Source organism: Strigops habroptila (genome assembly GCF_004027225.2).
Source record: "Strigops habroptila isolate Jane chromosome 13 unlocalized genomic scaffold, bStrHab1.2.pri S16, whole genome shotgun sequence".
Taxonomy (NCBI): domain Eukaryota; kingdom Metazoa; phylum Chordata; class Aves; order Psittaciformes; family Psittacidae; genus Strigops; species Strigops habroptila.
The window spans coordinates 6550423-6567350 of record NW_022651054.1 but is presented as its reverse complement, the minus strand read 5'-3'; the positions used below and the strand labels follow the sequence as shown (position 1 = coordinate 6567350).

The following is a 16928-nucleotide window of genomic DNA, read 5'->3' as shown; positions in this document are numbered from 1 at the left end:
CTGGTGGCACAGTCCTGGCTGACAGAAACAAAGTTTTCCAAATGAGGTTACTCATAAACATTTGGCACATACCGTCCAAAATTAACTTCTTTCTCCTCCTGCCTAGTTTCTGGCTGAGAATTTGTACTCAATGGGCAACTCAGAGCCAGTAAAGCAGCCATCTATCAACCCCCTAAAGCAAACAGCACCACCAGTGTGTTGCCAGAAGTTAACAGTTTGAAAACGCTGCATGTCCTACCCCTTCCTAGAACAGCCCCTTTATCTGAGGCTATAACAGACTATCACTCATGCTGCAGTTTGTCTAGGATCTGCTAAATGTTCCTCTCTAATTCATCAGTCAGTGCCCATTCACAGCCACGCATTAACTGCTCGGTTTTCTCCGAAAGTAAGGAATTTGATATGACACATAAGTCACCATAAACTCTACAGGATTAAGTAAGTTATTGCATCTTACAGCACAACTGGTTTCTACAAATGATACCCTGGAAAATGACATTATCGCTCAGTGATTTGGTTCAATCTGATTGCTACAGTTAATGTAATAATGTAACTCAATTAGGATGCTTTTGTTATGAATGAACAACCTTGTTTAATATTGTCTGACTGTCCAGAGTCAGCTTTAATGTGATGCTGAGAAGGGCTGCAAAGCCCAGAAATTCAGTGGTGCATTTTAAGAGGAGATATCAGCATGAATTAGAAAGCCCAGGCAATTTTTAAGGACACAAAGGTCATCTTGGTGCTTCTACTAGATGAAAATTCCAAAGCTGGCAGCTTTGTAACGCCTGGAAATGAATCCAGACTATCAACACAGTGCAGAGAAAGGCTTGCAAGAGTCAACACACACAATTTGACTCTCATTTTCAAAGCAAAGCATGTCGGGTTCACCTTAGGCCACGAGCAGTAGTTCGTGATGTGGATACATTGAGAGCCTGGGAGAACCTGGCAGGTTAAAAGTGAAACGTGTTTTGACTTTTTCCCATTTTCATGTGCACTGTCCTTCAGAGGAGCTTACAACACATACGTGGAGTTTCCCATCGTACACCAGCCAAGGAAAGGTGCTCTGCTGCTGTTAAGCGTTTAGAACATACTCAATATGTTCTTCTTAAAACTACAACTCTTTGACTCTCAGAACACCTCTATGTGAAGCAGACAACGCAAGGTCTTGCACTACAGCCTGATGGCGTGTCCCTGCCACAAACAAACCAGGGGTGACATAGGTACAGGTAAAGAGACTTCCAGAGAGACAATGTCTTGTCTGTAGGTACTGGGAGGGAAGAGGGAGAAAGAGGTTATGCAAAACCTGAAGTGCATTAAGAGAAAGATGAAAGCCCAGAAAGGTCCTTACTCTGCTGGTACCTGCAGGCCCAACCCTAACTCAAGCCATGTGTTATTCACACTTTTACCCTGTTTGGGGAATTTCTGGAATCCAAGATACATGGTAGCTGTATTTTACCACTTCCAAGTCCACAATACCCTTATTAGTGCTGAGCCAGATGGAGAGAAATATGCAGCAACCCAAAGCGGTTCTTGCTGGATTCCTTCTCAATTCGTTGGTGCATGCATTTAATTTCCTGTCTCCTTGTTCTCAGCCTGTCCTTGGATATGTTTGTGAGAAACCTGAGATGGTTACATGTGTTGTGGCCTCCAAGACTCTTAAAAACATGAAATAATTACCATAACTTTGCTATTTTTTTTTGATTCTTCTCTTTCTGAATTAACCTCCACAGAAATGTCTCACCTTCTCAGTTCTCAAGCCTAAGGAATGTGAGAACAGACATCCAGGAATGGGGAGCATGCCTCATAGATGATTATAAAATCTGATTTGTTATGAAAAACAGATGTTATTCAATAGCATAAAGCGTTTATGAATATTATACTTGAACAACATACAGTAACATGTAGTCCTTAAAGAAACACTTTTTATAATCTAGAAAGCTTGGACATGGCCAAACTCCAAGATCCACAGATTGAATTTCTGTCTGTCTCCATACACACATACCATACATGCATGCTCATTAATACCTACTCCCAAATACACATATAAAGCATATATCTAATCAACCAATAGCTATATATAGCTGTATTGATCAGGAGAAATGTGCCAGTATGTTTCAGTACGCAGACTTCCTTCCAGGGCACGTAACCTTATTTTCATGTGGAAGGTTTACAGACACTTGTGCAAATTAAAAGACATACCTCGAAGATTTTTTAAGCAAGCATCTCAGTTGAAATACTAAATTAAGTTTGAAATTCACAGCACCCAGGACAACTTTTCCAAAGGCTGGATTCCAGACAAATCCACACACTGTGTGCACTCACAGGCACTTCACTTCTTCACGGACTTGAAAGAACAGCTCTGTTACATTTGAGATCAGTGTGATTTTACTTCCTTCTGCAACAGTGGCACCCTGAAAATCCTGCCTGGCATTCCCACATATTCTAACATCCCTCATGGAACTACTTTGATAAAAGTTTTGCTACATGTAAAAACAAAAAAGAAAGAAAGAAAGAAAGATGTGACACTAAAATGTGAACAAGCAAAACTCTTGTCATTTGGAAAGTCTTGCTGTGATCTAAGCTGCTGGGAAGGCTTTAGGAATTTGCATGTTATCCTTAGAGATGTCTGAAACTGTCTCTTCTGTTTCTTACAGAGCACTGAGCACATCATCAGCTTTAATCTTTAATCTCTTCTTCCTCTCTCCTCCCCTACAGAGAATCAAATCCTACAATCTATACACAGATAAAACTCTTGGGCCTAGTAAAGCTGGGCTCCAAGTTTTGCAATAAAGGCAGGAAGATTTATTGCCAGGAATGCTTTATACCAAACCAAAATCTCAAGTTGTCTGTATGCATCACATCCCAAAACTCTGCCCTAGATGAGACAACAGAAGAAGCAGAGTGCATCTCGGGTGGCATGATTAGACATGGAGTGATGGGCATTCAGGGGTACTCTGAACCCAGGCATGACTTCTACTAAGAAGCATATGAGCAGGTAATGCTAAGCCCTCACATTTTTCTCACCTCACCATGAATAGAAATGCAATTAAACACTTGGAAAGACAAAACCAAAAAGCTGAACAAACCCACGTTTTTTCATTCTTTCTCCATCTGTTAATTCACACAAAATAAAGAGTGAGGACAGAAGAGAGCAACTTCTAGGATTTCAAACACACCAACACCTCTTTACCTCACAGAAATCCTCTATATCATTATGTACCTTTTGCCCCAAAGTGTTATGGGTGTTAGTGCTGCTGTGGGGAGGAGGGCTCATGGGCAGCTCCATCCACACGTGTATTGCAGATACTTAGAAAACCACTAGGAGGCTGCAAGAAAATCATCTTGGGGTATAGATTATGCTTTTTCAAGGAGCATTTAAAACCATGACTATATTCAATTTAATCTCTCCTCTATGTTTCCTTAATGCACATTTCCCTGTATAGCTATACCTCTAATTTTGGATGTCTATATACATAGACACATTGCAAATAAGGTACATCTATATAAACAGATATGTGCCATGACAAGAATGCGTACTATTTTCATATTATTATCATATTTTAATAATAAAATCGTGTATATTATTTTCATAGCATGCACATGTATACATAAAAATAATATACATGTGTACTGTAGCTGATATTCTAAGATCCTATATGAGAACAGTAATTGCTTATACAAAATAATAAATTTAAATAATGAATACATATATGTATTCATTAAGTTTAAATTATAAATAATGAATGCACTGCTACTGTTGTATATCTGAATCTGCCTACCGCATATAGGCATAAAGCATAAAACAGAATGCAACATGAACATACAAATATAACACCAACATTTGGTGTATTTGCATATCACATATTGGTTATTATGCATCATGGTACCTGCCTGTTACACACTCACACATTTAATACTCACATATCATTCCACCACCCTGGATATTTTTGCTATTAAGTTTAATTTTCAGGCAATGATTTTATTCTTATCCACATCAGACAGTCAGCAAATGATTCTTTTTAAGACCTGATGGCTGAGCAGCTGTATTTTAGGATAGCGATGTGACAGTGTTGGACCTTCGGAAGCTCAGCATCCCATAGGAGGAGTGGTGGGGGCCTCTGTGCCCACCTCCCTGCCTTTCAATTCGTGATTGTTTACTCAACTGCCAGAAGATGGTCGAAAGCCCTGGGGAGAGCAAAACCTGTTTGGGCCATTGACATTGAGTATCCTTGGTGCAGAAAGTCAGGACCTTAGAGGTATCCATCATTACGCCTGCCTGAAGGCAGGCTGGAGCCAAGGAACTTGCCTGGGAAGCTAGTAAAATTTTAATGCACTCTGTAGTGTGGTCATGTCATACTCAGTTATGGCAAATAATCCCAGATGCCTGCAGAGGTAAAATGGAGCTGTAATGTGCTTGCCTCCTAACCCGAGCTGACAGCAATGATGTACGACTACCATTAGCGGAAAATATCACTTCAACTAACCCATGATCCAGCTCCGCTAAGGGTCACATTATCCATGAGGAACAAATTACACTCCCAAAGTAAATACAAATTTTCTACATGAAATGGGTACAAAAAAAAGGGAAGGGGAGCTGGGTGGGAAGGGGGAGAGGGCAGGGGGAGCGAGGAGTGATACGTTACCTATGACAACATGCTGCCGAGTGACAGAGATGATAAAGGACAGGACAAATCACGGGCTGGAGGCTCTGTGGCACAGCCAGCCCGCAGAGCACGTACCCACGCCTGTAAGCAACATGTTCGCTCCCCTTAGTGGCAAACGCATCATCTTTTACAAGGAACATGCTTGGCTCCAATTTTATTACCACTCTAGCTGTAGGGACGCTCTGTGTGGCACATCAAATGAATAAAAAGGATCCTTATCTTTCCTCCTAATGGGCCCTAAACAGTAAGAAATACTTCATGATTGCCTGAGCGTTGCTAGCATATAAAGTCTGGGTGATCTTTCACCCTCAGGGCAAGTTTAAGGTGCTGCATTTTCCAGAGCTAAAAAGACAACACCTGTACAAATACGCAGTATAAATTGCACTGATGGGAAACATCCTGGCGTTGCAGAAACAGTTCTAGGAATAATATTGAGAAACTATTTCTCTAATCCTACCCTTAGCCAAAATAAATACATGCCAAACAGTAAGATATCAGCATCTCATGACCTTAAGTAATTGCTTAAAACCAGGTTCTCAGCCACCGTTTCCCCGCAGAGCCTTGTTTGCTAAATATGTTGGTATCCACCATCCAAGGAGCTTTTTCATGAATTCAGCTCCCTCTTATTGTCATAGATAATCCTTTTGCCTTTCCAGGAGCACAGCGTGGTGCTGCCCAGGGCGAGAGAGCTCAATGGGCCTGACAGATACTCAGCCTTTTCTACTAGGGAGGTCCAGTCTGGGGAGAGAAGGCTCCCACCACGAACCCCTCCTGGAGCTCCCACATAAAAGTCCACACCCATATTGCAGTCAATCCCCTCTTCCTGAACCTCAAGACTTCACAACTCCACAGAAGCTTCATTCCAGCAGTTTTCCCTTCCACTCCCTGGCTGGGAGTGCTGGGGAACATCTCACACAACCTAAGGCTACACACTACTTTCTCAGGCTCTCTTATTAGACTGGAGTTGACACACTTTATATTTCGAAGTTTTCCTTTAGAAATCACCCCAGTCTTCATCTATCTGCACCTAGAGTTGATGAGTGTGGAGAACAGGATGAGAGAATGAATGCTGATGCTACACTCAATAAGTGCTGAGAGTTCCCTCTATGACCAACATTTTTTCAGACCAGGGAAATTACAACTTATTAGTTATACTCCAGCAATGCATAAACACTGAACTGACTGTAAGAAGAACACAGATATTACTGTATGGCCACAGTGGTGGCCATATAAATGTTGAACTGGCTCTGAGGTATCTATGTGCAACAGCCCTGGCAGCATCCAGGTGGGCATTTTACTTTCAAGTACTACCCACATTCTTCCTTCCCTCATGCTCCCCAGGAGTGAGGGAAAAAATATCCCCAACAGAGCTTTGTTTCCATGCATCCTACTAAAAAATTCCCAACCTAATGCAACTGCCCACATGAGAGTGAACTGCACCCATCTGAAGTTCATGACCAACAAACTGCATTTATTCAATGGCACTGAAATGCATGCTTTTAAGAAGGCCCATCCCAAGTTCCTCTTATAATAAATATATCAGAGCATTTATAATTACCTAAACCAGTTGATTTTGTAAAGCTGGGCTAAAAATTGTGGGTTTTTTAATGCAGCCAGAAGTACATTAGAAAGCAAACTATACACAAATGCACAGCAATATATAAACACTTGTACATGGGGATATTTAACTACCAAACACTGAAATAGAGTCTACATACTAAACTGGGCATCAGACATCTGCCAAAGTACTACTCCAAAATCTCTCTCCAAAGGCCACACACAAAACAGTTGTCCAAAAGCACTTCAAAACCACACACAGGGTGCAGGCATGAATGCTTTTGGGTGTGTATAGATATACACAAACCCCGCATATTTCTTTGTTCTGAGCATACCAGAGTGATCTATGATATTTTCCATGCCATAATCTTTGGTTTGTAGCTGGTTTATATGAAATCAAATGTATTAGCATTATCATTAAAAACATTCTGATGGCAGAAACACCATTCTCCAGCTCTCATGGTGTTTTCAAAGCACATTATTTTTCTTTCCAAAGAGCAAAATAACCACATCTCACAAGCAACACGCTCCCACCAGCACAGGCTTCTTAAGTGAAGCACAACACCCGCCTGTCCTAGCCCCCTCTAAGCTGGGGTAGGATTTGTTCTTCTGCCACTGGTTTGACCAGCCTCTTTCCACCCGTTGCATCCTACACAACATGCCAAAGCAAAGCCTATTTCACTAGAACACCGGGCAGTGCTGGGGCTGCAGCTGTAACGATCCAGACACTGCTGGCTCCTGGAAAAACATGTTTGAATGGGATTCAAGAGCCTCATCAAGAGAGAACTGCTTGGGTACTAGTTAGATATACACAGAATTAAGTCATCAATTGCAGTAATCTTTGAAGTTGTACATGCTATCAAAGTTGGATAAGATTCAAGTAGGAAGCAGGCCTCTTCTCCTCTTGAATCAGATGTAAGTAACTCTGTGTACATTGCAAAGCAGTCCCCCTTGATCAGTGAAATATTTTCCAAAGAAGTGAAAGATCTCTAAAGTGCCTCAGATTGAGCCTTAATTTTAAAATCAGTCTAATTAAAGAGTGGTGAGAAGAAATGGGAGAGATGGCGAATAAAACAGGACCTTACTCCTTACCTCATCTTTAGCACTTGACATCCGCATCAAAGCTGTTTGTACATCTTTTCAAAACAGGACTTCCTTGTGTTTCCAGTGTGTTTGCACTTATGGTTTTAATATTGTATTAATTACCACAGGTATCTTTTGAAAGCTTGTATGTAGCTATCGGAAGATAATACAGCTGCACTTAAGTTTGGCAGCTGTGCAATAGCTTGCCCTAATTTTAGATTATGAGCTCTGGGGACCTGCTCACAGTAAGACTGACAGACTTTTTAATGGAGAAAATCCGAGCTCCCCTGGGATCCGTACTTTTTTCTGCTTCAGTAAGAAATCCCAGTGGCATTTGCTGAAAGGATCCTAGGATGGAAAATGACATCTCTCTAAGAATTAGTGCTTCACATTCTGATGCAAGTCCCCCAAATCTCCCTCCACAGACACACTTGCAACCTCTTCAGGTTTTTTAGCAACAGGAGAGTGAAATGCCTACTCTGAGTGCTCCAGTCCAGAGCTGTGTGCCAAATTGGAATGAAGAGGCATGAATCTATATAAATAGACAAATTATCCACCCAAAACATGTCATTTTAAATTGAGATGCTGACACAGCCTTAGCTACAGTACTGCTAAGCAGGGGCTGCTTCATTTTTCAATTAAATATCCTTGTTTCTTCTTCCAGAGAAACCTCTGGAGAAATGTCTCATTTGAGGGCAGACATAGACAGAAAGTGACTCTGTCTGTCGGCTCCCAATTAAAGGCGAGGGAAGATGGATTGGAGGCACAGCCATCACCTAATAGAGATCAGATATCAACAATGATTTACGCAGCCAGATAGATATGTATTCAAGTGGGGAAAAAAAGTCATACTTACAGCCTAGGAGACATTACTTTTCCTACTCTGTCACCACTCACTATTCATCTGCTCCTCAGCTTCCCACATCCCGCTCTTTCCTGTGTTCTCCTACTTCACTGTGGCCCATCTAGACATGCTTGAACCAACCTGTCTTTCAGCCACCTCAACCTGTCACACACCTTTCATCATACTGATTGGCTGGTTTTTATTCAAAAGCACTAGTCTATCTTTCTGGATTCCAGGTCTTACTTATTCTAGTAGAAATATGTACCTGTCTTGCATTACTTCTACCTCTCACGGATCTCTTATTCCTCAGGCACATCGAAGGACCAGTGTGGGTTTACCCTCAAAAATCCTAAATGCAGTAAAATTGATTCTTTTCCATTTTTTGCACAGCAAGTGCAGAATTTATCTGCAGGAATATGCCATATTCTGTCTACTTCAGGATATCAAACTCTGCAAGAGGTAATCCTACGGAAAAGAAGATCTCCTCTTCCCAGAAACATTTCAGCCAAAGATGTTTCTGGTGGGAGGAGAACAACTCCACAATCCTCAGAACATACTGACCTAGGACCGACCATGAGCAATTTGACAATTCACTGCTAGAACAGCTCCACAGTTGGAGGCTAATACCCTCATCACGATATGAGATGTGTGGGTCAAGGATCTTAAAACTTCCAATCCTGCTGAGCACCCTCAGCTCCTATGGTTATTAATGAAACCTGAGGATGCTGAGCACTATTTATGAAACTGTCAACCTCTTGCCCAGAGGTCTGGCACCCTCACTTCTCCCAGTGCATTTTGCTCATAGGAATTTTTGGTCCAAAAAAATTGTTGTTTTATTTAAAGCAGGAATTCAAAAATCTTCTGGGTCCTATTGAAAGAGATCTAAAAGATCCTGCCTGTCTGAAGAAAAGAAGTTTCTACTTGTCAGTTAAACAAAGGAATAACGCACAGCCTCCTTTATAGTGTGTACTTTACCTGTCATCCAACAGCCCATTATCATGTCACGGCAGAGTGCACTTTTCTACAGGTCACTTTGTTTAAAATGACATGGATAATGCACATGTCAGCGAGCTGACAGTCCCGACCGTCCTTCAGAGATAAAACCCGCAAGACGAGCGCCTGTTCTTATCTGGGGTACATGCCTTGGTCTATCATCTAAGTCAGGCAGAACATGATTTCTCCAGAGAGCACTTTTTTCATTTCCTGATTTTAAGAAAATCAAATAAGCACCATTTGTCTTCATCTGAATATGCCTGACCTGCTCAAATGATGATGTCTCGCATTTTATAACAGGCTACATATGCTGAATTCAAATTAACAGCAGAACAAGGCCTTTAGATCTTTGCCTTGGCTGCCAGAGCAGCCTGAATAAATACACCAGGGTTAGCTGTCGTCTTTTAGAATTGGGCCTGAGCTATGAAATTCAAAGCTTGGTCTGGTTCTGGGATTTGAAAACCACTAAATTATTGGGGATATTTGGATCTGCACTTAATCTCATTTCATTAGTGGGGAAGAAAAAATATAGATCATCGAGATGAAATACACATCTGGATTTTAAATCCATCCTGCACAAGTACTGGGACAGTCTATGTGAGGTACAACCTTGAGTCTCTCTTGTGCTGTGTTGTGGAAAGTATCCTGAACCACCACACCACCACCATCCCCAAAAGCCGCCTCTCTGCCTTTTTATATAGCTATGAGAGAAAAATACTGTGAAATCAGCAGAGGTTTAGCTCTGTAAATGCAGCAGTGGCAGGAAATTACACTTCTAGTTCTGGGTGCCATAAACATGGGAGCTGAAATTGAGTTTATCATCTTCCACTGCATAAGGAACATCCTGAAAATGAATAATCGCTTCACAGGATGGAATGTAATGGTAATGCATTAAAAATTCATCTCTAAAAGTGCAGGTTAATATTCTGTGCAAAAATCCAACAAAACCTCCCCCTTCTGTTGTCACACTGATTAACTCCAGTGATCAGTTCCCTTATGAAAGGGAAATCACTGCAGTTCAAAGTAAATAGTGGTTCTTTAACACAGTTAGCAAATTATTAAGAAACATGGGGGAAAAAAATCTCTGCTTGGGAAATCACTAAAAAAGCTGAAGGGTAAAGCTTTGGTGGTTATGCACAGAATGGGTTGAAAATTTCCTTTGCTTCCTGCTACACAAATCCTATAGAAAACTTATTAAATCCATGAATGGTGATTTCTATATTCATTGTTTCCTTGTGGATTTTACAACATATTTGTTCTTTTCTGTTGTACAAAGCTACATACCAGCACGGTCATTTCTCTTCCTCTTGGTTTGACCTGGAGCTACTTCACAGAACCACCCATGAAACTCCGAACAATTCAATGTTGTTACACGAATTATATTATCTGACATTACTTTATCCTCCCCCAATTTCCATCCCCCAATTTATCGAGTGAAAGAGGAGGCAAAAGTGATTACATTATCAAAACATCCCTTAAGGCTCAACATACAACTGAAAATCACAAAACACAACCTGCAAATAAAGAAATTAGACCAGTTTTTATGCAATTATTATTTCATTTTCGCCAAAGAAGGAAGCTGGATGTTAGTGTCTGTTCACAACATTAAATAAGGCATCAAAATGTGCATTAGTGTGAATACTAGTTCTTCATTACCATTAGTCTTCTGAACAATAAGCAGCATTACAGATCAGTGCCTGACTTTTTCAGTGTGACATTCTTCCCTTTTTCGACTTAGAAACCCAAAGTTATTGAGATAATTATCAGCAAGTTGTATCACTTGACTCAATCTGTACTCACACTGTACTCAATGTACAGTTTCCAAATGTTGTTTCTAAAAAGACAGATCTGTATATATATCAACCATAACACTTCCATTTGAGTTTGAAGACCCTTGCCTGCAGAGAAGCAAAACAGGCGATAACAGTGGTCAAGTAACTGTTAAAGAGTGCAAATGTGAGGGTTACAAACATATTTGGTTGCTGTTAGAACTTCCCAAGGGAAAATGTTGCCACAGAAAGGGTTGGTAGTGAGACTGGTGTTCATAAACAACCCACACAAACCGTGGCATCAATATGCTTGAGGATGAATTGTGTAGCCTCCAAAATATTAATTAGAATTCGCTTTCCTTGGAAGTCTATTCCAAAATTAAATTAAAGGAAACAAAGTATTTTCATTGTAGAGAGATGCTTTAGATCAATCCCAAAAGAAACTAGGAATAAATAACAGAGTAAGAGGAATAAATGAATGCAACAAATCCAACAAATTATTTTTGCTCCCATAGTGATTTCTTTTCTTACCTTTTCTTCTTGATCGCTGTCGCTGTCACACTGCAACACAAAAAGAAGAAAAGACACAGGTAAGAGAAACTTGTTACAGCAAAAAAGTGAGATTTCTATGAAGAAGATGGCTGAAACACACAAACCCTGTGGCATCAAACCTGGTTCCTTCAGGAAAAAGATCCATTACTGTATAGGAGGAAATTTTCCCCCACTGATATGGAGATGATACTTTTGTATGTTTGAATTATGAACAAACTGGACTGAACACCACAAAAGGCGTTTGCAATGTCCTCTGTTAGCTCCATTCACTTGCACAGGAGCTGATGGTGCATGACCACATTAGACTCCAAAACTGGATCAGGGAAGAAGAAAACCAGTATTAAAGGGCTGTTTTGTTCTCTTTTGACAGACAGCATTTCTCACGCTACCTGTCACTACGTTGGCTTCAAAGGCTCTGCAGATAGGTGGGTATGGAACCAGGTTTGTCTGTCCCACAAGAGAAGCATTTGTAAGGCTCCCATTTATTTTCTAGGACTATTTGGAGGGTTCAGCCTATGTCTTCGTTTACTGCTGCTGAACTAAACAATTCAGAGGTCCCAGTGGAAGCCAGAACATGCCACATTAATTGATTCATTGAGGTTCTCTGTAATTCAAGCCCAGGTATCACAGTAAACACTTATAATCCTATAAAATGCTGAACAGTAACACTAGTGGGTCTTGATATTCATCAAGTGCCATTGCTCCATTTTTTAATAACTTTTACTGTTGTAGAAATACATCAGGACTAGATGAATCGAGTGTCAGGACAGATAAGCATCAGAAAACCACATTTACATTTGCTACAAGTGTAAGAGCTGTGCTGGCAATAGGACTGTAAGGACCATGCAACTCACTGCTCCTCTCAGAAACATATTTGATTCATCCCACCTAATTCTGGGTAACCATGGAGGGGTCACACTTGGCTATCTCCACAGCAGACGAATGAGGAAAACACCTCCTTCTGGGTGGTTTTTTTTAGCTACAATCTTAGACTCCAGAGGACTGGGTTGTGTGGCTCATTCAAGGATGAACCGACACCTCTGCAGATCTAATGGCAGATGGCTCGAAGGACAGCATAAGATCACTGAAGAGGAGAACCAGGCTTCCCTAAAGCAAGGACCAGCTGACTGTGTTACCGCAGCAGTTAAGCCTTTCCTGCATTTGTTTCCTGTTTAACGCATCTGTGAGTATTTCCACAAGACACCCAAATTGCTTCGAAATTACTTCTACTTTGTGAATTCCAAAGGTTAACTCTACAGTGGGATGTGGATACACACAGCCAAATACACCCACAAGTGTGTGTATCTGATTTGCACAAATCAAGTCATCTTCTGTGTATTCTTATAACTTCCCTGTTCTACTGGTTTTATCCTCATCTTCATCAGCAAAGGGGGTGAAAAGGTGCCTTCCCCACACCAGTGAGCTACATACTAATGAATTAAAGCTAAGAGCTATTTCTAGGTACTTTACAGATAATTTTAAATGAAGCGAAGATTAGATAAGATTACAATCTGCTTTCAGATAATTTCAAACAGAAATTGAAGTGAAATTTACTTCATAACTAAAATGACATATATAGCACTAGTTGCACCTAAATACTCTGGTAACAAACAATTGAGAAGGAACATGAAGATAGGAGACAGTTTTAGCTTGAATTTTGAAACCCTCACACAACGCTTAAGTTAATGAAGAGAGTGTACTTAACTGACAACAGGAAAATTGCACATTTCTAGAACAGTATGCCATTTATATCAAGCACTCATACCCTCATCCTGTCAATATAGCGCATTTTGACTTCAGCATGACTACAAGTATGAGATTCTGCTATGAGGGTAAGCATAGGTGAGTATGTTTGCAAAGCAAGGCCCTCCCTATACAAAACAGCAAACGTGCACATGGGAATCCCAGCATGTCACAAAGATTTCCCATTTATTATCTCTATTTTACAATTGTTGGAAAAAAGTCAGGTTTTGGGCTACAGCATTTGAATCCACCGCTTGCTTACAGCCAGGAGGACCCAGCGGTTCTGCATTCAAAAGGAGAAATAACGGGGGTAAAAAGTGGATATATAAGCAGGCAAGAATGATTCCCTTCTAGCAGCAAGGTTCAGAGCGTTTTAATGTGCCATCGCTCCCGCTGCTGGGGCACAAGTGCGGATCTCCTCCTTCCCCCACCATTTTTTGTCTGGCTTAAGGAATCTCTCCTCTGCTGTGCATTAAGTTTTCCCTGACTCATAAGCTTGGAAAGAGCTCAGGGTTTTGTGTTTTCTGCAGTGTGGAGGTACTTGGGGAGAAGAGTATTTGCCAGCAGTGACATCTGAATTTGCCAGCGAACAGTTACCCGCATCCAAGTGAATCTGCAGAGAAAGCGCACAGAGCGCTGTCGGTGGGAAGCTCTTTCCATCAAAGTGTTAAGCTGCTGCTCTCCGACAGTCCAGTTCTAATTTCAAGGTCCGCTTAATTCCACATCAAATAATTACTGCTATACCCAGAAGCACCTTGTCTCCAGAGTTAAGCATATGGCGAAGGACTGAGACCTACTGGTGTCCATTATGGAAGCAGCACGGATGCCAAGCCGATTAAAAATGCTCAGGCTCCCTTCACAACATGCCCAGTGACTGACAGCTCCGTGATTTGGCCAGTCACCGTGCCTGCCAAAAAAGCCTCTGCTGCACCGAGGCCCACATGGCACTCGGAGAAAACACTTCCATTCCCGGTATTAAATTCCCATACTGACCCGAGGACTTTGCTGTGAGCTCAGCAGGAGCACACCATCCAATTTACAGCTCCAGCCTCCAGAGCCCTCAGTGCCAGCCTCTGGCAGAGACGAATGATGGTCAAACCCCTCCAGTTCATAAATTATGCAAAGGCAATAAATGCACTCAGCAAACAGCTCCCAACGTTTGCCCAGCCTGCTTCCAGCTACACTGTGTGAAATGCCAGCAGTGCTGCACACACAAGGCATCTATTTCACTCACAAAGAGGTTTTGTTAGTGGGGTGCGAGGGAAGGGACCCACCGCTCAGCAGCGCTGTCCTGTTCCAAGAGCAGGATTTTATGGACAAGATGTAGGAAAAGAAAAAAGGAGGGATGGGAGGAAAGGGCTTTATGCACTGCACTGGGCTTACAGTTACGTGTAGTACGTATATGTGTACGTCTGTGTGTGGGCACACACACTGCATGTGCGTGCATATCCACCTTAAACTGAATTTTCCCTAAGGATTAAATACGTGGATTTTCTCTGGTCTATGGAAAAAAAAAAAAATAAATCAGACAATCGATGTGCAGGGATAACTCCAAAAAGACTCACAGAAGAAAGAAGAGGTTTGTTACTGAGGCTGGAAACTGAACTAGAGCAACTGGATGTTCTTTCCATGCCTGAGACTGCTGTGTAGGGACTCCGGGCACTGCACTTGCACACACATTCCCCAGTGGCCCTTACTCTGATGTGCTCATTTACATTTTTGGATGCATTTTCTTCCCAGAAGTGCTGAAGCACAAGGTGTTTCCATTGTCTGCAGGCTAACTGCTAACCACTGCTGCAGAACAGGTTTTGGAAACCAAAGCTGACAACCGTGCAGTTGATTATTCAGAATTACCGGTCAATTTGGAGACTCGAGCCTGCACTGCTTGCTCGGTTCCTCCAGCGTTTCTCTACCTCCCAGGGCCATAGAGCAAAGTAAAATGATTTAAGTGCTTTGTGGTTCTCAGAGCACCAGACTGTTTTGGAATTGGAGTGATGCAAATGCTTTGTGCTGGCCTTCTGCTCTGGGCTGAGCTTCAGTGTTTTGGGCCTATTACAAAAAGACAATTTTTCAGTGCTCTCCCATGCCTGGTTTCAGGAATCCACAGCTCTGTGCACATGCTGCATCCGAATATTCTGCAAATAACTGGGAATCTAAACTATCATTCAGAGAGCGCATGACCTGATTTTTGGATAACTGCCACTGGCTTCACTGGAAGCTGTGAGTGATAATGTGACAAATCAGGACAAGGAGGCTGCAGACACATTTTACACCTGAACAAACAGGGGCTTCTTTCTGCGATTCTCAGGCTCAAGGCACTTCTATCTCCACACTGAGCACAAGTCGTGACTGATTACAGTCACCCAGGGCCAGGCTTGAGCAGAGCCCAGAGCCAAACTTCCAAAAGCTGGCCTACATTATGGAAAACCCACCCACCCGGCCAGCCCTCAGCGTCATTTAGGCACTGAGATGAAAGCCAGATTAGCAAAACTGCTGAGCACCCACAGCTCCCACATATGGCCAAGTTTTCAAATGAGCATGGCACGAAATGCTGTGAGATCTTCTCAAACCACAGCCTGACGGGCCCCTCGAGGATGGGCTGTTCAAAATGCTTGGTTTATGCTTTTGAAAGTCTTGCACTGGGCAGAAGGGGCTCTGAACAGTTTTCCCAGAGGACCTACAGCACTACAAACCAAATCCAAAGCATGGGATGTACAAAGGTCGCTCAAAACAAGCTCCACAGATAAAAAACTCTTAGGGGATATATGGAAACATTAAGGTTGCTCCTAATTTCTATATAATCAAGGGCATTAATGAGACCAGACTGACAATGACTTGCTTGAAGTGGCCATAGTTGTCACTTAAACTGTTCAAACACCTTTAATAACCAAAGTGTGCACGCTACCAGCCAGCACATCACCTGACACACACGCATTTCCTTGTGCAGTATTTCTGCAGCTTCATGCTCAAGAAGCGCTGCTCAGAATCAGTAACCCACAAACTTGCACTTTCATATGTGCCCTGCAGTCAAAATTCACACAGTTATTCCTAAAATCAGCCCCAGGTGAGGCAGGAACTCATAAGGTCTTCATACCAACAAAGCAGAAAGCTCTTCTTTCTGCCTCAGCTTAAACCTCCAAAATCACTGCTATCGGTCTGGGTTGTGAGAGCGTAAGATGCATTCCCTGCAATATGGAGTACACACACATATAACTGCAGTGGGAAATGTAAAAAAACCTTTCCAATTCCTATTTGAGGTTTAATTGCTGCTGTCTTTTGCAGAAGAAAAGGAAAACTGAAGACAGGGCTAAATATTAGCTGTACTTCCCAAATCCCCTGCCCCAGCTGAAGCAAGGGCAAGTTCAAACACACAGCACATCATCTGCAGCACCTGCAGAATGAGCCTGATCCCAATGCCACATTTCAAAAATCAGACACCCTATGTGGTTACAGCTCTAATTTGAGCCCATTTTAATAGCTTGAGAGAGTCTGGTCCAAATCAAGCTGAGTAAAGGTCTGTGCCACCTCACTGGCTCATTCAGGCTGAAGCAACACTATGGATTTCTATGTACCTTGCTGATTGAACACATTCTTGTGCAAAAAGTGGCAATCATTGAATATATCATGTACAATGACATTGAGGAGGGCATTGTTCTCTATTCTGCTCAATGGACTTTGCTGGAACAGCTATTTCATATCTTGGATCCATTTATCATTGCCACCAAA

At 41.9% G+C, this 16928-nt stretch overlaps 1 protein-coding gene across 7 annotated transcripts in view; it reads right to left on the bottom strand.

Moving 5' to 3' along the window:
- The window catches only part of AUTS2 (activator of transcription and developmental regulator AUTS2), a 753203-nt gene that overhangs the window by 220344 nt on the left and 515931 nt on the right, over nucleotides 1-16928 (bottom strand). For all 7 annotated transcript variants that reach the window (XM_030472553.1, XM_030472557.1, XM_030472556.1 and 4 more), the window contains one exon: nucleotides 11439-11468. In XM_030472553.1, the coding sequence (XP_030328413.1) occupies nucleotides 11439-11468 (30 nt within the window). The remainder of the gene's footprint in view (nucleotides 1-11438; nucleotides 11469-16928) is intronic.